Here is a 24,467-nt window from a genome sequence, read left to right on the forward strand (position 1 = left end):
CTTCTTGAACAGAGAAAAGTCAGCTGAATCATTTTGGTGTCTCTAGTGCAACACATGGCACGTAGCAGATGATCTATAAACGTGTATTAGCTAAACTGAATTTTAACTAATTGTGATGAATGCAAACAGAAACCATTGATATCGGGTTTGAAAAGGTGAGACAACAGCAGAAATGTCTTGTAGATTTTAGCAAGCAAATACCTTATCCAAACACTTATCCTACAGGTAAAATGTCATTATAACAACCCCCACTCTATCTCCAATATACTTATCTTTTGAAAAATAATAAATACATTCCAAGAACAATATTCCTCATTTCCAGGAGGAGGAGAGAATGCTAAGTCTTTTGACACTGAGGCAGGCACATAGAAGTGCTTGTGAAGACAGAGGGAGAAGGTGCCATCATGACACTGCTCCTCCATCTCCCGCCTTCCTGAGTGGTTCTCAGCCGCATTTAATTAGCCTTGAACACAGAGACGGATAAACATGAGGGAGGGGTCTTAAAGGGTGATTGCTATCTGACAGCAGGACACGAGAACTCTAAGGGGGCCCAGCTGCAGCTGCAGTCAAGTTTCTCTTCTCCACAGAGAAAACAGCACATTGGAAAGAAGTCCCTGACTCAAAACGACTGTTGGATGGACAAGGACCAGAAAAGGCCTTAGTTATATTAGGCTTTTGATTATAAAGAATATGCTGAAATCTGAGCAAAATATACTCTTACTTTAGGTCATCAGCTCTCATTTGGAAATAACTTTGTGCTGAATATTTATTCACTGTAACGAGATACATAAAAAAGTTTTACTTCTATACAACATTCCAAAATCCAGCTACATCACTACCAAGAGGCATGCATGGTCCTGTTCTAGGCAAAGGAAAGAGAACTGTACAGTCAAAACCTTCTTCTAAAACTCCATTTAGCCAAAGTCTAGTAACATCTAGGCTCTAAAATACAGCAGTTTATTGGGAGGAGAAGGGAATAAGCTATATGCCACTGGCCATGGGTAGGAGCCCAGTGTTCTAGTTACTAGAGCCTCTGGCCCAAGGTCAAATCTCAAGAAGCCTCTCGGTTGTTCTGACTCTGCTTGAACAGTTTTTAATATCCTTTTTGCCCTTACTGAACATATAAGAGATTAAATAATTACTAACTTATTTCATTTGAAAAGGTATGTTCAAAGTAGAAATTCAAAAACAGAGGAAGGAAAAAGAAATTAAAAATAACCTCTAACATCCACTGCCATACCCTACCCCTCCAACCCAATAAGGAATTATCCTGTTACTGCTTTTATTTTTAAATAAGAAAGGAGCTGAAAGAAGTGGTCTTAACTTACCTAAAATTATTGCAGCCCAGGACGACTCCAACTATGTTCTTGCCAATGTCATGCACATCGCCTTTAACCGTAGCCAACACAATGGTGCCGTGGTAAGGGTCCTGGAGAGCAAGACAAGCAGCTCAGCATTGCTGTGGACCACCTAGTTCTCTATGGCCAGACAGGTGTCGGCACAGACAGCAATTCAATACAACCAAGACAACCTCAAAGATACACCTGGAACCCAAATCATGTGCTGTGCAAGTAGACAGCTGGAAGCCCGAGCAGTTCAAAGGAGGCCTGCCTAGTTGATTAGCTCAGGGAGCTTCAACCAAGATCATGGTTTCCATCACCTCAAAGAACAGTTTATGTTCAAATACTAAACAATCCCATAGCTGAAGACCATATCCTTAACCCCAGAAAACTGTCTGACAAATGTCTATTGTTAGCAATAGAGGGAGAGGGAGGGAGGAGCCGGTGAACTGCATATGGCCCGTCAGAATCTGAACCACCTCAACAGGCCAGCACAGAGGGGCATTTGATAATCTTGTTTCAACACTGGTGTTTTATGTACTGTCAGCATCCCCTCCCTCAAAAAAAGAAAAAGAAAACAAAGGAAAAGGCATGCAAGGCAAGTGGGACTTTTATAAGCACTATGTCTGTCTGAGCCATTCACAAACTCAGACCAATTTAAGAATTCAGAACCCTAGGGGCCAAAACAAACTGAGCTTCACAGGGAGCTAAACAAGGTCAAAGCTTAATGATATACTATGGTGGTACAGCCCAACAAGAATTCAATTGAATCCAGAAACCGTGCCAAGGACATTACCCAGACACAGAGAATATTCAGTTAAGAGGTTTTCCAACACCACAAATTACTGTTACCTCAAGGGCAGGGACTAATCTTTGTAGCTACAGTGTCTAGCACAGTACTTGGCACATAGTAGGAGCTTTGTAAATGGTCAACAGATGAATGAATGAACTTGTCTTGAAATCATGAGCTTTGTCTGAAAAATTATGTTCATATTAAAAATTTCATAAAGTCACATTCAAAGCAAAGTTCCAGAGTATTCCGCTATTTAGTGAAGCAGTAGATCATCTCTCTATTTATCTCCAATGACAAAGACAGCCAAGCCCATGGTCCCCACCCCCACCCCAGCAACAGTCTTCGGGACCAATTCCTCACAGGGCCCATAAGCCTGGACAAAATGACTTGCCTCTTCTTCTACTGCACCAGTAAGCACTCTGGTTTCTTCTCTTTCTTTTTCCATGAAGGGAATAAGGTGGCCAACAGCCTTCTTCATAACCCGAGCTGACTTTATAACCTGGGGAAAATACACAGTCAGGCATCTTTATAAAATCACCTGAATGGTTGCTAATGGCCACTCGTGAAATTTCAGCACAAATTAAGACGGCATGCTTTAACCTTAGGTCAGCCACACTGGAGTTCACTTTTGACAGTGGGCAGGATAAGGAGTGAGTTCCCTGTGGGGAGAGCCAGTGAATGAGGTAAAGCAGAAGGAAAACAAGGCTAGAAATCAAACATTGCAATTTCTGTCCTCTGAACTTCATATTATTTTTTCTCTGCCTAGAAGGCCCTCCATCACTTCTCCAAGTTCCATATGTATCCTTCATGTTTCAAGCTTCTCTACCATGAGCCCCTTCTCAGCCTTCTCTTCTCATTCCCCAGCATTACAATTCACTTATAATGAAGGCTTGTGCTTAAACTAGAACAGAGCCTTTTACAAAATTCATGTATGCTGAAATTCATTGGTATAAGTATGATGAGAAACAGGATATTTGCACTCTTAAAGTTTCTCCCCATAAGTAAATTTATAGAGGAGAAACCTAGCAGACAGCATTAACCAAATGATGAAAGTTAACATCACCAGTAATGAGTCATAACAACATGACGGGCCTCCTGATATGATCCACTGAGAAGGGCAAGCATCACTCTGTTATTCTTGCCAAAAATGAGAAAAAAATCAGACAAACTCAAATTGAGGGACAGTCTACATAATAACTGTGCTGTATTCTTCAAAAGTCAAGGTCATAAGGAAAGACTGAGGAACTGTTAGAGAAGGTAGGATAGAAACAATGTGGGATCCTGGAACAAAAAAAAACAGTAGTGGAAAAGCTGGTGAAATGTGAATAAGGTCTTTGGTTAACAGCATTATATCAATGTTAATTTCCCAGTTCTGATAATTATAGGATGGTCATGTAAAAATGTTAACATTAGGGGAAGAAGTTGGGTAGGGGATATATGGACACTTTTAAACTGTATTTGCAATTTGTCTGTAAGTCTCAAGCTAACTCAAAAGTAAAAAGTTAAAATAATAACTTTGTCATGAAAAACAAAGACTGAGGAACTGTCACAGGCTGGAGGAGACTACGACGACAGGACAACTAAATGTTCCTTCTACTGAATGTGGTGATGGTTTCCCGGGTGCAGACATGTTAAAACTTATCAAACTGTAGCCTTTAAATAAGTGCAGTTTATTGTATGGTAATGATAAAATAAAGCTGTTTAAAAAAAGGATGAACATTATAAAGGAAAATGGACAAATAACATTTAAATATAGAATAAGTAAACTTTAAAAAAAAAGAACTGGACCTTTTAGCTTTTTGTATGCCTCACAGCACCAAACCCAGAGGGCTCAACAAGTATTTGTTAACTGATTTGGTTAGCAGCTACTATAAATCAAAATAAATGTTCTGGTTTTCGGGCCAGCCCTGTGGCCAAGTGGCTGGGTTTGTGTGCTCCACTTCGGCAATCCGGGTTTCCCCGGTTTGGATCCTGGGCATGGACATGGCACCACTCCTCGGGCCATGCTGGGCCGGCGTCCTGCATAGCACAGCCAGAGTGACCTGCAGCTGGAATATACAACTATGTACTGGGGGAGGGGCTTTGGGGAGAAGAGGAAAAATAAAGAGGAGAAGGGATTGGCAGTGGATGTTAGCTCAGGCACCAGTCTTTAAAAAAAAAAAGTTCTGGTTTCATTTGAAACATTTAATGTATATCATTATTTAAAAATGGTAATAATTTTTTCAAAATATGCATCCTTAAAGATGAATATTGGCTGGTCAAATCAAATCAATATTATTAACTTGATATTAATCTTGGATTTTATTTTAATATGGGTGAGACATAGGTGTTGGGGGTAAGAGGTAGTACAGAAGAACAGAACATGAAGATGAGAATGCTAATTTCCAGATGACCTCTAACCTCCACATCACCCTAAAGACGGATTTTTAAACCAGACATTAGTACTAAAAATGCTTAGAGAAAGAATGACCAGATCTCAATGCCTCTGAGCTCTTACCAAAATTAAAACCTGAGAAATATACCCAGACTTACTATTTTATTAAAAGAGACTTTTTCTTTCAATTGTGAAAATTTCCCCCCCATTTTTGCCAACCTGAGGTAGAAACATTTTTCCAGCTCCAAAAAGATCACCAACAACTTTCATGCCATTCATCAGAGGTCCTTCAATTATGTTCAGGGGTCGGGGATATTTCTCCTGGTTTAACCTTGCTTCCTCAGTATCCTCAATAATATATTTTTCAATGCCCTACAAAAAAAATTACATTAAAAATTGGATGAAGTCCAAACAGCCAACAAAGAACGAATCATGGAAATGCTGAAGAGTGAGGGTTTTAGAATCAGACTGCATGGGTTCATATCCTGGCTCCAATCACTAATTTAGACAATTTATTAAGCTTCAGTTTCCTAAAGTAAAATATCACATAGTACCTACTTCATATGTTTATTTTGAGGATTAAGTGAGATAACCTATGTCAAGAGCTTAGCTGGCCTCCTTGATACAAAGTAAGTACTTGGTAAAAGTGAGCTGTTAGTGAGAGAAGGAGTACTAACAAGTAAAGTTCAAATTCACAATAAAATACACTTTAACAGATTACACGTTAATAAATATCTCCTGTGAAATCAGTGTTTTCTCACTGTATGTTACGGGGCTAGGGGAGGAATGACAATGGGCAGGACTTTTATGGGACGTTCAGATCCATGAGGCCTCCACTGACTTATCCAGCCTTCACTCATCAAGCCCTAATCCTTCAGTGTCCCCAGTTCAAGGCCTTGGATGCAGCTGACTAGTTCCACAACCTGAAATGTGTGAATCTCAAAAGGTCCAGGAAGTTAAAAGTTAAATTTCAGAGCCAAAAAAAACCTCTGAAATTCTCCAGATTCACAAATGAGGAAACCGAAGCTAAGAGATTATGTTGGCTAAAATTCCACTTATCAGCAGAAGAGCCAGGACTTGCTTGTTGACTGACTGACAGCAACTTGGTCTAGAAGAGCGTTTCTCAACCCTGGCAATACTGACATTTGGAGCTGAAAAATTCTTTGATGTGCAGGCCTGTCTTGTGCACTGGAGGATGTTTAGAAGCATCCCTGGCCACTGGATGCCAGTAACACCTCCCACCCCCAGTTATGACAACCAAAAATGTCTCTAGACACTGTCACATGTGCCAGAGATGGGGGATGCAAAATCACCCAGGGGTGGTCTTTAGGGAATCTCCTTTGCCAGCTGCTGTCAGCACCACCCTTCCAGCATCAACATCAGACAACCATGAGGAGTCTCCTGCCTCCAGTCCACACTCAGCGGTCGCACAACTCACCTTCACGAGGGCATACTCAAGGCGTTCTTCAATGGGGCCATTCCTCCACTCATCGGTCTGGATGACTTTCTTCCCTCCTTTGCCATGAGTCTGAATTCAAATTAGGACAGAGAGATGGGTATAACAGGTCACTTAGAATTACTTGGCATCAAAAATACTTCCAGTCCCTAGTAGAGTATCCAGCATGAATTAAGATCTTAATAAATGTCTGAAGCTATACCACACATCTGATGAGTTTTTAAAGCTTTCAACAAGGACTACCCACAAATATATGTAGAAAAGATGTAGTGAAACTAGGTCAGACATCACCCTGGAGGTGGGCACACTCAGAAGTGCAGGACATGAACTATGTTCCCAAGGACTTTGTCCTATCACAAGGGAGGTGGAAAATATACAAAGAAAAGAGAGCCACAAGAGAAAACATGTGCTGAGGGTCGAATGAGCAGACGATACAGACTAGTAGATAATACAAACTAGACTAGGAATTTTGAGCAAGGAGTGATTATCGCAAACTGGGGTGGTGAAGAGAGACTTTGAAGAAGCTGACAGATTCAGCAAAGAAACAGAAGCGCAAGGATCAATGGCACAAAAGGTGAATTGCATTACCTTATCTGTTTTCTCCATCTCAACCAGTGGCACCAGTTTCCCAAACCAGAAAATAAGTATCATTCTTGAACCTCTACTCTATTCGTTCCTCACAATTAATCAATCACCTACTCCTAATGATTACACCTCCTCAGCATTTCTCTCCACCCCAATTCCACCTTCATAGTCCAAGCAATAAGTGGTCTCCACAGCCCAGAGTCACCCTGATCTCCAATGCACCTTTCGCACCGTAGCCAGGGGGACCTTTCCAACACGCAAATCTGATCAAACTGCCCCTAGGTGAAAAAATTCATTCGAAGTTCCCTATTGTTCTTGAGATATAGTACTGACTCCTTTCTATGCCATACAGTGCCCTTATCTGGTGTTCTCCTATAGCTTCATCTTCTACGATTCCCAACAAGCTTAGCCATCCTGAACATTTCAGTCCCTTACACTCCCCATCATCTCTTTCATGCCTGGGCCTTCACATTTGTTAATCTGACATACGTTTATTCAGCACCTACCACAATGCCAGGCCCCAGTTAGATGCGAATACTCCTCCCCTGGCAGGGACCACCAGCACTGCTCTCCAACCCCAAACCTTAGCCTAGCAAACTCCTATTGAACTTTCAGGGCTCACCTGACCCATCACTTCTGGGAAGCTTTCCCCGACCACCTCTACCTTTGGGTTCAGTGTCCCTCTGAAGCATTCTCATAGCATCCTGTATTTCCCCTATCATAGCACTTACCACAGTGGATCAGAATTGCCTCCATATATTTTTGCATGTCTCACTAAACTCGAGGCTCTGTAGGGACACAGCTCTCTTACTAGCTAGATCCTCCAAGTTCAGTAAAGTGCACAAAACAAGAATTCAGTAAATATTAGCTGAATGTTTTAGTGATGCCTGGAGCAACGTTTGTGCAGGATAGCAGAGGCCGAGTCACAGAGCGCCACAAATCCACGCTATGGAGTTTAGATTTAACCTTCCAGGCAATTGTGGGGTGGAGGGCAGAATTCAAAGTTCAGAAGCTGCAGAGTAACATTCAAAGAAGTATTTTAAAGAGAACCCAAAAAGGAGGAGAATGTTTTAATAGTCCATGATGAAGGCCTGGACTGCAGTGCTGGTAACAGGAGGGGAAGGAAAGGATAAACATAAAGGCATCAACTAAGAAACAACGTGTAAGAAGAGAAGGAAGGACTTGGGGCAAAAGCCAAGATTCAGGGCTGGGGCTGTAACTGAAATTATGACAACACAAGGGCTTTCTTGCATATCAAAAAACCTAAAGAAAATGTAATTTAAAAAGAATTATTTGCAGCATTATTTAAAATATCTGAGACATGGGAATAACCTAACTGCCCACACATAATGGAATGTTCTTCAGCCAGAAAGAAGAAAATTCTGCCATTTGCAACAACACGGATGGAGCTTGTGGGTATTGTGCTAAGTGAAATAAGTCAGAGAGAGAAAGATAAATACCATATGATTTCCTTGTATGTGGAATCTAAAAACAACCGAACTCATCGATACACAGAACAGACTGGCGGTTGCCAGATGCAGGGGGGTTGGAGGAGTGGGCAAAATGAGCGAAGGTAGTCAAAAAATTAAAAAGTCTTGGGGATGCAATGTACAGCATGGTGACTATGGTTAACAATACTGTACTCTATATTTGAAAGTTGCTAAGAGTAGATCTTAAAAGATCTCATCACAAGAAAAAAATTTGTAACTGTGTGGTGATGGATATTAACTAGACTTATTGTGGTGATCATTTCACAATATAGATATATATGGACTCATTATGTTGTACATCTGAAACTGACATAATATGTTAACTATATCTCAATTAAAAATACCCTAAAAATTACAAAATTCATAAGTTATATACTCTGATCTTTAAGAGAAAACACAAAACTAGAGCTGTGTGGCACTGAGAAAGGAAAGAAGGAAGGAAGGAGGGAGGGAGAGAAGGAAGGAAGGAAATAAGGAAAGAAGGAAGGAAGGAAAGAAGGAAAGAAGGGAGGAGGGGAGGGAGGGAGGGAGGGAAGTGAAGAGAAAAGAAGAGAAGAGAAGAAGGAAAGAAAGACAGAAAAAGTCCTTCAAAGGTCACATTCACATCACTTGATACATGTAAACACCATTTGTTCTCTGAGCCACAAAATCAGGCAATTCCTGCTGCGGGATGGAGTCTGATGTGTAAAAACAGGGCAGAGTGTTCCACACACTATTGGAAAAAGGACCTGGTGTGTTCACAGAAAAATACCACAGTGTGCCACACATATGGGGTGGGGAGCGGTCAGTATGTATGTGATTACAAATAGTGGCACATGAGGACACAGTGAAGGCCAGTGAAGATTTCACTAAAGTGTTGGGGCTGCAGTGAATGAAAACTACCCCACCTGATCAACATGCTTCAGAAACACTACCAAGCAAACCGAACAATCAATTGTCATGTCCATCTGGCTACTCCTTGTATCTGTATCCACAGCTCTAGAGTAGCTTCTGCCCCACAGGGTCCTCATGGTGATCTGTGTTTTGTTTATGAAATCAAACCGGACCAGCATCAAGGGAAGTAAACTCCTTGAGAGAAAGCCGAAGCAGAATGTGAGCTCCAATGGCAATGAGAGCCTAAGGCCAGATCAAAGAACAGATGACCTTTTTTCCAGAAAAATATCAAGAACATTCTCGCAATCCAAGCTTATTCAAAAGCTATCCTATTCAGAGCAGAGATCCTTCCAGTCCCTGCCTAAAGGGGTTATGACCTCCTCTATTAGGGTACAAAGTACTTAATAAAGAAATTCCACGTGAATTATCTCTTACCATGACACCTGGAACTTTTACTACTAAAAAGAATTTATCTGCCACAGGTCAAATTAGGGGAATTATTTTTCAGTAAAACCCCTTACTCCCCAAAGTGGAATTAGACTACTTAGGAGGATCGGACACAGGGCTCTTTCCACTCTTCTCAATGTATCAGACAGGAACTTGGGTGCAGACTTCATCATTTAATAAGAAAAAGAGATAATCATTCTCTTATAAAGAAAATAAGTTCCTCATCCCTTATTTGCCTTCTAATATTCCTGCTTTGCATGCTCCATTTGCACTTGGTGTATCCTGAGGAATTGCTACAGAGCCGGTGACTCCTGGGAGTTATTAAAGTATACCTGTTTTGATTATTAATTCCTTTAACGGTAACAGAAGTCACCTTGAATGTAGAGAGTTAGCCTACTTGACAGAGGGGTCAATGGCTTGTAATAAGTCCTTGTGGTTACATTAAGAGGGAGGCAATTTCTTATACGATGGATTGTTTAAGCTCTTGCAATTGCTATTAAGATTTCCCTCAATTTGGCTGTGTCCTGGGGGCAAAACCTCTTGGCAGCTCAGCATGATATACAGAAACAACTTGTAAACAAATGCTAAAAGTGATCACAGGCCAAAAAGAACGACTGGTAAATACAAAGCCAAGAAAACCTTAAATGAGAACAGTCTTACAAATAAGGAGCCCCATCTTTCCTAAGTGAGAGAACTATCTCATCCGGACAGTGGAGGAAAAGATGAAATTGCACATCTTTTTACGGGTTAATTAAGAGCTCTCTGGCATAACTTCACGATTATACCAGCTATGATGCCCTTCTGCCTTTCAACAGAACCCTGTCCTAGTCAGTTATTAGTGGAGGGTCCCCCACTAGGTGGAAGACAGGCTAAGACTGAAAACTGAATAGTGTTTCTTACCCATGCCTTGATGTTTGAAGAATATTAAAAGACTGAGCACTTTGTCTACATGAGCAGAAACAGTCATGAGAATAGAAAAAGAAATCTAGGGATTGTCTCCTAAGTAATGAGCTAAGAAGTAGAACTTGGTTATATTTGCAACAACCGAGATCTGAGACACTTTGTCCTGGGTTCACATGAGAAACCAGAAATGTTTTTAAGGAACTGAGAGGAGAGTCATGTGCTCACTGGCACAGTTTGAATGCCAATCAGCTTTGCTGAGCCGAAGGCTAACATGAGCAGCTTCAGAAATCTCAACCTTGCCCCTCATAAGGCTGAGCAGTCAAGGATGCGGTTAATCCTACATTGTCCTATCCTTCTTCCAGAACATGTTAATACTCTTCGGTGTTAGAAGAGGAAAAGTTAGCATTTCTGCCAGAGTTAAACTCAGATTTTAATATGGAAAACATTAGCAAAGTTGGCAATATACATAAAAGCATTCTATCACTTCCCAACATGCTTTGTGAGAAAAATGCCTTCCTTTGCCATGACTTTCTGAAACAAATCAAAAAGTAAGTTTTTTTGAGGTAAAGATCTCATCTTTCCTTAAACTAAATTCTAGGAAGCAGCACCCATGACAGATACTTACTGTATCTAGGACTGCCAACACACAATAAGTGGGAAACAAGGAATTGATTTTTGGATTAAAAATTATTCTCATTTTTATAGATCAAATGTATACAGACTTCAAGCCTTGAACCGCAGAACCTTGCCACAGATCAACCAGATCCTAATATAAACAGGTATACTAATGTAAACTTACAACAATGGGAACCAGGTAATAACAACACTGCCATGCAAGAAATCCAAAATAGACATTTTAAATGACGAGGTAGGAAAATATCTAGTAAAATGGAAAGATGTTCCAGTATACTGCTTAACAAACAGGTTACCAAAAAAGCATCAGAGTACAGTTCTATTTTTGTAAAAATGTGTGTGTGTGTGCATGTACACATATAAGTAAACATTCATTTCGAAAAACACAAAAACCATGACTAAAAGGTGGTAGGATTATGAGTGATTTTATTTTCTTCTTTGCTTATCTGTATTTTGTAAATTTTCTAGAATTAATATGTGTTACTTTGGTATGAGAAAAATCAATTTTACATTTTAAAATAAATTTAGGGGCCGGCCCGGTGGCGCAGCGGTTAAGTGCGCGCATTCCGCTTCTCGGCGGCCCGGGGTTCGCCGGTTCGGATCCCAGGTGCAGACATGGGACCGCTTGGCAAGCCATGCTGTGGTAGGCATCCCACATATAAAATAGAGGAAGATGGGCACAATGTTAGCTCAGGGCCAGGCTTCCTCAGCAAAAAAAAAAGAGGAGGACTGGCAGTAGTTAGCTCAGGGCTAATCTTCCTTAAAAAAAAAAATAAAATAAAATAAAATAAATTTAAAGACACAAGTTCAGAATAATGAAACAGCCTATGTGTGGCCTGTTTCTCCGTCCTTGCCCTAACTAAAACACCTTCTCTGGAACTCTCCGTAGAAGTCTTCAATGATCCAAAGACATGATTAGATACTTGCTTCTATGCCAGTGAAGGTCTAGTAACTATAAGCGAGTGGTAAATTCAAAGACAGGAAAAGCCAGCCATTAGGGCACTCTTTTCCCTACCTGAGCATAACGTAGGAGCTTCTCAGTGGCCTCAGGGTCTTTATTCCAGATGAGATCTTCACAGAGCTGAAGAAGATCCTTATGGATATCATCATATACGGGGAGGTTTCCAGCGTTCACTATCCCCATGTCCATACCAAACTATGGCAATAAAAAGAAAAATGAGGATTTCCAGTGATACCCTAAACGAGGGGTCAGCAAACTTTTCCTGTAAGGGGCCAGATAGAAAATATTGTAGGCCATAGTCTCTGCTGGCCTAAAAGCAGACATGGACAATATACAAGCGAGTGGGTATGGCTGTGTTCCAATAAAACTTTATTCACAGAAACTGGCAGCAGGCCAGAGTTAGTCTGTGGGGGGGGGGGGGGGGCCAAAGTTTGCAAACACCTGCCCTAAGTAAAAGCTGATTTCAACAAGGAAAACAGGTTTTCTACTATACCTTGATTGCATGGTAAAGGAAAACCCCATGCATTGCTTCTCGAATGGCTTCCATTCCTCGGAAGGAGAAGGACAAATTGGAAAGACCTCCACTTATTTTGGCTCCAGGTAATGTTTCCTGGCAAAAAAAAAAAAAGGCAAAAAGATCCTCCTATTTTGATAAAAGCAGCAGTCGTATCTCTTAAACTTTACACATAAGAATGGAAAGTAAAAAACATATAAAGTCCAAAGTAATTCAGAGCTTCTGGTAGCTAAACACAGACCAAAATTTGCCATATTATGGTGTCACAAAGGGACTGCCTCATAAATAGTTTTTCCTACTAGACTCTATTCTCCTTAAGCAAAAACAAAAAATTCTGCTTTACCTCTGTATGCCTCTGCAGTGACCATGATAAGGCACAAAACACACTGAGTGCACCATAAAATATTTGCTGGACAAATGACAGAGACAGAAAGAGACAGAGACAGACAACACTGAGAGAGAGAGAGACAGAGAGAGAGACTGAAAGACAGAGACAGACAGAAGCCTGTCATTCACTGAAAGCACAAGCTACTAGAAGGCTTCTATAACCTAAATGAACAAACTCCCTAGTTCATTATAAAATCAACCAATTATAAAAGGACAGGAGGGAATTTCCACCACACCTTTTGACAATGTCAAGCTGCAGCATGCATGTGGAACAACAGGAACTCATGCTTACTGTTCGTTAAAGTACGAACTAGATCAAGCATTTAGGGAGACAGCTTCCACTATCTACTACTATGACCCAACCATTCCACTTCTGGGCATACGCTATAGAGAAAATCAGCCCAAGATACATATACAAGACTGCTCATAGCAGCATTGCTCATCATGTCCAAAAACTGGAAACCAACCAAATTATCTATCAACAATAGAATGGTTAATTGTGGTATAGTTACACGAGAGAATATTATATATTAATAAAAAGGAACAAGTACAGCTGTAACAACACAGATGAATCTTTAAAATGAAGTCAGGTAAGGAAAGAAGGCATAAGAGTTCTAAGACTCTGCTTAGGGGCCGGCCCCATGGCCGAGTGGTTAGGTTCACACGCTCCACTTCAGTGGCCCAGGGTTTCACTGGTTTAGATCCTGGGCATGGACATGGCACCACTCATCAGGCCATGCTGAGGCGGCATCCCGCTTAGCACAATCAGAGGCACTCACAACTAGAAAATACAACTATGTATTGGGGCACTTTGGGGAGAAGAAGAAGAAGAAAAAAAAAGAAAAAGAAGATTGGCAACAGATGTTAGCTCAGGCGCCAATCTTTAAAAAAAAAAGACTATGTCTACATTAAGCTCAAAACAGGCAAAATTATACTGTTTATACAGTCGATTCCCATTATTTATGGTAGTTATTATTTTCTGTTAAGTCACCATGAACACTGAATCAGGAATACTGAAAACCACTGCTCCTGGGGGAAATACAGGGTTAGGTTCCTGTTAGCCTCTGGTCACCAAATTTTTATCAACTGATCATTATATTACCTTATTTTATGTGTGTCTCTGTTTAAAGACACCTTGTCTAATATATATTGTTTATTCATTAACATCAAGCTCACAGCCAACAGCACTATACCTCATGTCTAAACGAAGCTTATGTTAACAAAAGTATTTCCTCCATAAGGCACATCACAGCCTTCTTGTACTTAGGAACACTAGACAGCACTTCAGCACTATGCTTTGGGGCCATTTAAACAGAGAAATCACCAAGAAAAAGCTCAAAAATGTGAAAAACATGGTACTAACTAGACCATGAAAAAGACACGTTTACAGAATGAAAGCTGAAACAAGAAGGCAAAGCATGTACTTGTTGACTTTATCTGAGAACATGTGGGTCAGGCCACTTAAATTTTTCATCATTCTGTACATGGGTATGTCCGTGAATGACTCAAAAGCAGCACGAGCATTGATTTTGGGGTCGCAAATAAATTTTAGCAAGTAGATGAATTCGTAAATACAAAATCCATGGGTAATTCAGATTTACTGTACATATATAACTAATGAAATTATGAAGAAGAGCAAACAAAATATCATAAAACTCAGGATGATGGTTATTTCATAAAATTTAGAATGAGGGTTGTAATCAGAAAGGGAGAGTCATGGGCACACTAGCTATAGTCTATGTCAGGACGCAAGTGAAAGCTATTATATGCTTTATAATTAATTACTTACTAGACTCTATTTTTAATATATTCTCCAGTGTGTGTGTTATACTTCACAGTTTAAAGTAACATATAAAGCAAAAATAATAAAGGCCCCTAAATTTCAGAAAACCAATTTACTATGTAAGAACAAGAATGCCAACATTCCCAGCCAATAAATAGATATATGTTAGCTGAAACTATTCACTGGAGCCACGTGATAAATTTGAGCAATGTTTTGGATAGAAGAGAGAAAATGCCTATACTTACTTTAATGGCTTTTGTTGCATGGATAAAATTAACAGCATACAAATTGTGTTCTTCCATCCCAGTACCAATGGTGAGGATATTAGGGTCAAAGATGATGTCATTTGGATTAAAGCCCAGTTTTTTCACAAGTAGATGGTAGGCCCGGGTGCACACTCTAGTTTTGGTGTCTGTTTCTGTCGCCTGGGGAAGGCAGCAAAAGATGTAATTCGAAATAGAAAAATGAAGTGTTATCTATACAAACAGAAGCACATTTCACTTGCCAAAAGCTCTTAAGTATCAATGCTTGGACTTCATAGAAATCCAAATGCCAAGCAGTCTCTAAACACTTATCAAATGATCTCAGAGGAGGAATTGGTCTACAGATCCCTTTGTGGTTTCATCAGCACAACAGCTACACTGCTTCTGTAAAAATCAAATCTTACACACGTGTATATGGTATATTAATAAACAGGCTTCTCAAAAACACAGACACGATAAAAATTCACATAAAACTAAAGAACAAATTAAAAAATAAGTGTTTCTCCTTTCTTGGCCTGCCTGCAGTGTCTTAACCTATCACCCAGGCAACACTGCCATAGCTTTCTTGGCTCTTCCAACATTCTGCAGAGACACGCATTTATTCCCCATCTCCACCCACCACGACACTAGCTAGTTAACACGCACACTTTAAGTCACTAATATAAATTAAATTAGCGTTACTCTTCAAAACAGTGACCCTAGAAAGCAAAACCCTGAATCCAGGAAGGCTTCCCATCACCCTGAAACTCAGGGCATACATCTCCAATTTTATTTCCTCTCATCTGCCCCTTGTCGACTCGACTCTCCCTACACTGCTCCTTTGATGTTCTTGAAACCCAACAAGCTTGTCCTATCTCAGAGCCTTTCTACTAATTGCCGCCACTGCCTAGAACACACTGCGACATGGCTTTTTATGCACATCAGTCAGGCCTCTGCCCAAATATCCTTTTTCAGAGAAGGCTTCCTTAATCATCCTCTCTAAATCAGCCCCACTACCACCTCTCCTGCTTCCTCCCTTCTTCATCGCATCTCTTTCCAGAAATTCTATCTATTTGGCAACTTGTTAACTATTTTTTGTTCCTTGTTTTATTATTTATTATTAATTTGTCAACTTGCTGGAATGTCAGTCTTGCTGTATCCCCAGTGCCTAGAGCAATGCCTGTCAGAGCTGTACCCAACATTATTTGTTCAATGAATGAATGGATGGTGGTTTCACTCAAAGCATTTCTGAACTCTGTCATGGAAACTGTCTTCAGATCAAGTTTACAACCTCAACGCAGGGCTTGTTCAAGAAACTACATGCTGAATGATTTCTGGTTGTTATCAAAAATCAAATCTCCTCTGAAGAAAAAATGAACACTATCACTACAGTGATTCCAAAAAAATAAGCCACATACAATTCTGAATAAATGTGGAAAATGTTCTTGAAAAATGGCCAACACCAGTGAATTAAGTGTTGAGTCTCTTCCAAGCTGACGACTTTGAGGGAGGACATCCTTGGCTGGAGGTGAGCACTAAGTGTGTTAAAGAATCAGTTCCTGATCTCACAGATCGTGACCTCTAGAGGGAGCTCTCCAGACAAATGCAGAGATGAGGGACACGGACACTGACACAGCTCAAGGAAACTTAGAGAGGCCCCATCTTCCAGAGAGAGAAAGGAGTGGTGGGGAAATTATGAAAAGAACTCACTCTTAGATGTGGGCTTTTGATTGCTTTACCTACTTTGGTATTCTTTTTCAGCTGGTCTCCCTGGTTTCTCATCTCTCCCTGCTTCCTGCATTTGGTGGGGTCAGAGTTCACCTCCTGCTGGGGAAGTACCCCCATGACTTAGCAGGCCCCGGGGCTGAGGGACAGGGAGACAAGGAGTGGGCTCTGCGGCCCCCACTGCTCCAGGCTTTAGAGAAGGTGGCAAGCTCTCATCTTCCTTAACTGCATTTCTTCAACAACTTACTTCTTCCTTCAGCTAGAGTGATAAAGTTAAGGTTAAGACCAAGATGTGGGCCCACAAGAAAGCAGTCAAAAGCAGGACACCCAGAGCTGCCTTTAGTCTTGGACTTTAGTTTACCAGAGGGCCAAACAGAGTTCTAGGTTCTAGGTCCATGACCCAGCTAAGCTCACTAAGGAGAAGGCACAGGGGTTTGGGGCTACCAGTGCTGCTAGTATTTCTTAGTAACCTAGTTGGCTGGTAGGTCAAGAAATCAAGGTCCTGGTGCTTTCTCTCTGAGCTATGAATGACATCTGGCTGAGTTTGGCAGACTCAGTATGTTACGCATGGGGGCAGGGGCTGGTGTCTAGCTGTGTACCAGAAGGCAGCCCTGCACGTGCAACAAGCAGGAGGGTCCTCACAGGACAGGAATTCATTTGTAAGGCCAGCATTGAATCCTCATCATCAGCTCCATAAGGATGAGGCCCTTGTCAAACTCTTCTCGTAGCACCTAGCACAGTACCTGCCACATTAAGAGACACTCAACTCTTGTCTGTTGGATAAACAAACGAATCTGAGAATGAACAGAGTTTCAGTGTACAAGCCTCTGCCAGGATCAGGTCATATCATGTTAGAGTCCCCAAGGTTCTCTTTGTCTTGTTCCTCAGCCAGGGCTGTGAGATAAACACACCAGTAAGCCTCGGTCATGCTTGAGGATTTCACAGATCCAGAAGAAAGGATCAGTGAAAGAAGAGAATGGAGGCTTCCTCTGTTAGGAAGGGCTCTGGTTGCACATTCTAATAAGCTGGAGGGATTTTTGTTTTCTACTATTAATACCTGAACCTCACTCTGGACCAGTGAAATCAGAATCTTGAGATGAGGCCTAAGCAACAGTATTTTTAAGAGCCCCTAGTGATTCTAACGTACAGCCAGGATAAGAACTACTGATGAGATGGCAACTTCTTAGGTTAAGCTAGAAGAAAACCTCAGTGACAATACCACAAGTCTAAGGGTCAAGAAAAAAAGGAAATAACTATCTTTTATGATTTTATGGGCCATGTTTACTGTGAAGCTGTAGACAAACTAGATAGCGATCAGTGGGTGGAGGCTTTAGTTAAGAAATCCACTGCTGAGACTTTCTAGAATATCAGACACTTAGGGAGAAATAAGATAAACTCAAAACAATTTTGACTTAGTCATCAAGGCAGATACTGTGAGAAAGAGAAAGAGAAAGGGTAGAAGACACCTAGATTCCATAAAAATGCAGCCTGACAAGGAGCAGAGAGGGATCTGGACCAACCTCAGAGGTAGGTTAAAGGCTTCAAACCCAAGAGAACTAGCTTAGACTGGACCAGGGACGCAGCAGGAGGCCCATCCTGCTGCCACAGAGTTCAAAAAAGGAGGGATGGAAAGGGACGTTTGTGCCACTGTCAGAAGGGCGCTGACAAATCAGAAGGAAAAAAGCTGAAGAAAGGGAAATTTTCAAGGGAAAAACACATGGCAAAAGACATTCTGTCTTCACAAAATCACTGAGGGCACAGGCCCAGTTCAGAAATCTTTTGAATGAATTCTCTACTGCGGCAAATGTGTGGACACAGCAGCAGAAGGCAAGCATCAGCCTAGAGCCCAGGCAGAATCAGCAGTCCCGAGGGCAGGAGTGAAGGCTCGGCACAAAGACAGCTGAGACCCCACCCGCAGGGGAAGACCAGAGCAGAGCACTGAGCTGGGCTGTGGGAGATGTGAAGCCAACCTGGAACGCCTCCTGGTTCCCTCCTCCCCTGAAAGAGCGGAGGCTGTGCCTCTGGCAGACTCACACTCAAGACAGAATGTGGATGCCAGGAACCCAGGATTGAGGAGGAAATGGAAGGATTTCAGACACAGAAACGAGACTGAGAGGCAATCTCCACACAGCTAACACTGAGGAGGAGAAAAGGGTCTCAGTTACAATCTAGGAACTGCAGGTGCCACCACCGAAAGCTTCTCAACTTTTAAAGAAGGCAAGGTTGTTTTAAAGGTGACTATCCAGGAAAGGATGCAAGTTCTGTGGGGAGTGAGAGGGAGAAAAGAGAAGAAAATTCTTAATATCTGTATCAATCCCTGGGTAGGGCAAAGGATGGATCTGCTTTTTAGGGCCAGAACCGAATCATCAACTATCAGCTCCATAAGGATGAGGCCCTTGTCAAACTCTTCTCGCAGCACCTAGCACAGTACCTGCCACATTAACAGACACTCAACTCTTGTCTGTTGGATAAACAAATGAATCTGAGAATGAACAGAGTTTCAGTGTACAGGCCTCTGCCAGGATCAGGTCATATCATGTTAGATTCCCCAAGGTTCTCTTTGTCTTGTTCCTCAGCCAGGGCTGCGAGATAAACCCTTGGCTCCATCATGTCCTGGCCCTTTGACTTCGGCTCATTGTAAAATGGTATGACAGCTACCCCAGGTGGTTGCTATGACGACTAAATGAGATAAACTCCACTGATTTTTGACCAGAGTAGATGAGAATCACCCCCAAGGCTTTAAAATTCCTAAAGCCAGGTCACATCCCAGACCAAATGAGTCAGAAATTCAAGCGGTGGGGCCCAGAGGCGTGCATGTTTTTTAAAAGCACTGGCAGTGACTACCCTCCCCTCTGGAAGTGCTTCTGCTTTAAACTCCTGGTTCAGCATCACAGGTATACAAAGCACACAATATGCCATTCTCATTCTCAGAGTTGACCCTGCTTCCTACTTCACTGAGAAAACAGAAGCAATCATAGACTCCCACCAGCACAAAGACCAGCGCGCCTGTGGGTCTGCACTCTTACACTCTGCCTCTCTCCCACACTGTGAGCATACTGCCTCCCCCTCTCCTTGCACACTGATTATCACCCCCCTCAATTCACGGGGTCGTGGACCTACCAAATGCCCCCTTTCTCTCATGCATCAACTCCTCCCTCTCTCTCTACCAGATCATTCCGATGAGCTTACAAACATGTTGTCACGTCATCTGTTTTCACACACAGACACACACACAGACACAAGGACAAACACACAGACAGCCTTTCTTAACCCCATATCCATCTCTAGTTTCCACCCTATTTCCTGTTCCTCTTTACAGGAAAACTCAAAAAAGTTGTTTACACCTGCTACCTCCAATCCCCCTATTCTCTTTTGAACCCACTCCAATTAAGCTTTTATCTCCTTGGAAACAGAACAGCAAGATCATAAGCTACTCCACTTCTAAATCCAATGGTAAATTCTTGGTCTCACCCTATTTGATCTATCCACAGCTCTTTAAAACAGCTCACTGCACCCTTCTTGAAGCTTGTTCTTCACTCAGTTTCCAAGTGAACCCTCTATTCTGGTTCTTCTCCTACCAAACAGGCTGCTCTTTCCCAAATCCTTCTGATGGCACCTCCTCTTCTTCGCATCCACTAAGCTCTGCAGCTCCAAGACTCATTTGGTCCTAGGACCTCTTCTCTAAGTCTTTCCTTGGGTGAGCTTAGTTGTCTCACTGCTTTAAATACCATCTGTGTACAAATAATTCCCAAGTAAGGGAATCCTATCTTCAAGCTGGACTTTGCCCATGGAACTCAGACTCATCTATGCAACTGCATACTCACCATACCACCATAACCATAGTATGTCCAAACCCAAACTTCTCCTTACCCCATCCCAAACCTGCTTCTCTCACAGTCTTCCCTATCGCAATAGTTCCATCCTTTCAACTGCCCAGGCCAAAACACCCTGAAATTATCCCTCACTCCTCTTTCTTTCTCAACCCCCAACCAATGTGAAGGCAAATCCCACTGGCTCTACCTTAAAATATATATCTAGCAACAGATGACTTTTCACATCCTGTTTGCTTCCACCTTGGTCCTAGCCACCATAATCTCTCATCTGGATTATAGCAATAACTTCCAATAGTTCTGCTTTGTCTGTAAAGACCATCCTCTACCAAGAACCAGAGTAGTTTTAAAACATAAGTGGGATCATGTTCACTCCTCTGTCCAAAACCCTTCAGTGGCTTCCTAGCTCACTCACAGTAAAAGCCCAAGTGGTCTATAAGACCCTATGTGATTTTTACCTGCTACCCTGCCTCCCTTTTCCTTTTTGAGGAAAATTAGCCCTGAGCCAACATCTGCCGCCAATCCTCCTCTTTTGGCTGAGGAAGATTGGCCCTTAGCTAAGATCTGTGCCCATCTTCCTCCACTTTATATGTGGGATGCTGCCACAGCATGGCTTGACAAATGGTTCATAGGTCCAGGCCCAGGATCTGAACCAGCAAACCCGGGGCCACCAAAGCGGAGCGCACAAACTTAACCACTATACCACGGGGTGAGCCCCTTTACCTGCTACATTTGTAACCGCCTCTCCTCCCACTCTCCTCTTCTCCTCTTTGCTCCAGCTGTCTTGGCCTCCTTGCTGGTTTTCAAATGATAAGCATGTATCTATCTCAAGGCTCCGGCTCTGCTCAGAAGACTCTTCCCCCACCTTTTCACATGGCTCACTCCCTCGCCTCCTTCAGGCTTCGCTAAAATGTCACGTTACCCATGAGTCATTCCCAAACCATCTATACAAAATAGCATCCCCCACCCTCATCCTGGTACTTCCTATCCCCTCGATCCTTCTCATTTCCCTCTACTGTATTCAACATCACCCAACATATATATGCTGGAGAAAGCGTGTGTGTATTTTATTTCTTATTCTCTTTGCATCCAAGAATATAAATCACACAAGGACAGGACTGGGTTTTATTCCCTTGGACTAGGTTTTATTCCCTTGTTATCTCCTCAGGCCTGGCACGTGGTAAGTTCTCAAGATACATTTGAGCAGATATTTGCCTCCATTAAATAGTAAGAGGTTGCTCTATGAATTTTAAAGAAACATTAGGATAACAAAAACAGAGCTCCTGGGTAAAGAAATAAGACTCAATGGAGAGGCTAGAAATGTAGAAAGGTATTAAGTCTATATGTAGAAATCTTACACAAAGCAGAGTAAAATGCTGGAGTTCGAAAATGAGACGGAAGAGATAAGAAAATTAGGCAATCTTTCCAACACATCCAATATCTGAATAATACACATGCCAAAAAAGAGGATAAAACAATTCAAGGAAACTTCCTATAACTGCGGCCATAAGTTTCCCAGTTGAAAGGGCCTACCGAGTGCCCAAGAAAACGGATGGCTCATCATCACAAGAGTTCAGAACACTGGGGACACTGAAGGTCCATGAAGGCCCCAGAGGATGGAAAAACAAATATGTCGGAAAAAGAATTAAGGGTTAGAAGAGCACTGGACTTCTCATCAAAATCAGTGGAAATTAGAAGACAATGGATCAATGCTTTAAAACTGAGAAAATAATCTCAAGCTTGCACTTATACCCATACAATTGTCAATTAATTGTAAAAGTAGAATAAAGCCATTTTCAAACATATAAGGTTTCAAAAATATTTACTGGCATGTTTTCTTTCACAAGAATCTCCCAGAGGATGCACTCCACCAAATGAGAGATTAAACCAAGAATGAGGAAATTAAGAGATCTGAAAACCTGAGAGAGAGGCAAGAGGAATCCCCAGGATGATAGTGAGGAGGTCTCACAGTGAACACTCTGCAGTCAGCCTACTGAGCGACCTTTCCAGATCCTGTCAGAAGACTTGGAGAGAGAATTCTTCAAGAAATTAAAATGACAGTCTACTTAATGTGTTTGTATACAGTGGATATTGGAAATTTGCACAAGCAGGAGACAGTCTGAAGGGGAAATACATAAGAAACAAAGCAAACAAAAAGATAAACATTAACTTCGTGGAAAACAGGATGCAGGGAAGGAAAAGGAATCATGGCACATTATATGGCTCAGCTTTGTTGTACGCTTTATATCACTTGATAACAGAAGCACAGAAAATATAACTAAAACTAACTATACTATAGGGAGCACGGGGGGATAAATGTAAAGACGTGTGGAGTAGGGGTAGAGGATGGTGAAAAAGTCAAATCCTTAACCACTACAGTCATGTGTCGTTTAATGACAGGGACGCGTTCTGAGAAATGCGTCGTTAGGTGATTTCATCATTATATGAACATCACAGAGTGCAATTACACAAACCTAGATGGTACAGCCTACTGCACACCTAGGCTCTATGGGACTAATCTCAGGGGACCACTGTGGTATACGTGGTCTGTCATTGACCTAATAACGCATAAGGGCATGTGACTGTACAGAAAGGCAATAAATAATAACTAAAACTGGAATTTGAAGATAAGGAGGTAAATGCTGTAAGAATCAACTAAAAAAGAGTTAAAAGTGGTTGCCTCTGGGGGCTTCTGTTTTTCATAAAAAGTCTTACAGAACTATTTGCCTTTTTACCTGCATATATATGTTTGGTAAAAATAAAAGTTATATCAAAAGGTCCTACCACACTAAACTAGTGGTGGAAAATGACTAGATGCAAATTTTCAGAAGGACAATTTAACTACGTTTATCAAAATAATAAAAGTGCAAACCTTTCACCTTGCAATTCCACTTCTATGAACTGACTCTAAGAAAATTATTCTACAAGGGGAAAACGGCCACATGAATTAAAATATTCATCGGCCACTGTTCATTCTACTAAAAAATTAGAAACAATCACAATTTCAATCAATGATAGACTAAGGAAAACATACATATACTGGAATATAATGCAACCAAAAAGATGGAGTTATAAAGCATATTTACTAAGATGGGAAGCTGCCAACATTCTGTTGAGTGGGGCGAGTGAGTTACAGAACAGCAGATACATCACTTACCCAAAATTTTCAATTTGCTGGAACCTCTTCTGCTCTTTCCCTAAATGGCCACATGGCTTTCTCATTTTATTCAGGTTTTCAAATGTTCCTTCCTCAGATGGGCTTTACGAGATCATCTTTTCTAAAGATAACAGCCAACTCTTCCTTTCCAAAGCCAACAGCCTTTCCCTGGATTTTTTTTTTTTTTTTTTTTTGAGGAAGATCAGCCCTGAGCTAACTACTGCCAATCCTCCTCTTTTTGCTGAGGAAGACTGGCCCTGAGCTAACATCCATGCCCATCTTCCTCTACTTTATACGTGGGACGCCTACTACAGAATGGCTTTTGCCAAGCGGTGCCATGTCCACACCTGGGATCCGAACCAGCAAACCCCGGGCCACCAAGAAGCAGAGTGTGCGAACTTAACCACTGTGCCATCGGGCCGGCCTCTCCCTGGATTCTTATACACAACCATTTTGCACAGACTCTGATGAATGAATGACAAGGATCACCTAGGCTGGACTCCCAGCAATGCTGCTTCTACCTGTGTGACAACAGTGAGTCATACAAGGTCTTTGTGCCTTTGGTTTCCTCACATGGCACACAAGTAGTAAGACTATATGCCCAACATTAATATGTTGGGAGGAAAAACTGATTTAACACGTGCAGTGTGCTTGCTTGGTATAAGTAAGGCCTAATACATGTTTCTTATCAAAATTATCTCCCTTTTGCACTCTTCTGGATTATTTGAATTTTTCCCATGATGAAAATACATCTTTTGTACAAAACAATAACACTTTTGCTAAAAATAGTTCTATTTTAAAAATAGAAAAGAAAAGGAAAAAGGACATATAATCCCACCATTTGTCAATCAGATAAATAAGAAGTCAGTGAGTCCCCATCTGAAACCATCCCTATGACCCAATTAACAACTACTGAATTTTTTCCTCTGCTTATATAGACACACATATATCCACATAAATCCTTTTTTATAGAA

General features: G+C 41.5%; 1 protein-coding gene across 4 annotated transcripts in view; it reads right to left on the minus strand.

Annotated features, from left to right (window-relative positions):
- MTR (5-methyltetrahydrofolate-homocysteine methyltransferase) overlaps window positions 1-24,467 on the minus strand; it is a 102,965-nt gene that overhangs the window by 34,147 nt on the left and 44,351 nt on the right. For all 4 annotated transcript variants that reach the window (XM_001914916.6, XM_070228822.1, XM_023646964.2 and 1 more), the window contains 7 exons: window positions 14,785-14,964; window positions 12,349-12,465; window positions 11,910-12,050; window positions 5,946-6,035; window positions 4,727-4,879; window positions 2,525-2,632; window positions 1,329-1,429 (listed from right to left, as the gene is read on the minus strand). In XM_001914916.6, the coding sequence (XP_001914951.2) occupies window positions 1,329-1,429; window positions 2,525-2,632; window positions 4,727-4,879; window positions 5,946-6,035; window positions 11,910-12,050; window positions 12,349-12,465; window positions 14,785-14,964 (890 nt within the window). The remainder of the gene's footprint in view (window positions 1-1,328; window positions 1,430-2,524; window positions 2,633-4,726; window positions 4,880-5,945; window positions 6,036-11,909; window positions 12,051-12,348; window positions 12,466-14,784; window positions 14,965-24,467) is intronic.

The sequence above is a fragment of the Equus caballus genome, chromosome 1, assembly GCF_041296265.1.
Source record: "Equus caballus isolate H_3958 breed thoroughbred chromosome 1, TB-T2T, whole genome shotgun sequence".
NCBI lineage: Eukaryota > Metazoa > Chordata > Mammalia > Perissodactyla > Equidae > Equus > Equus caballus.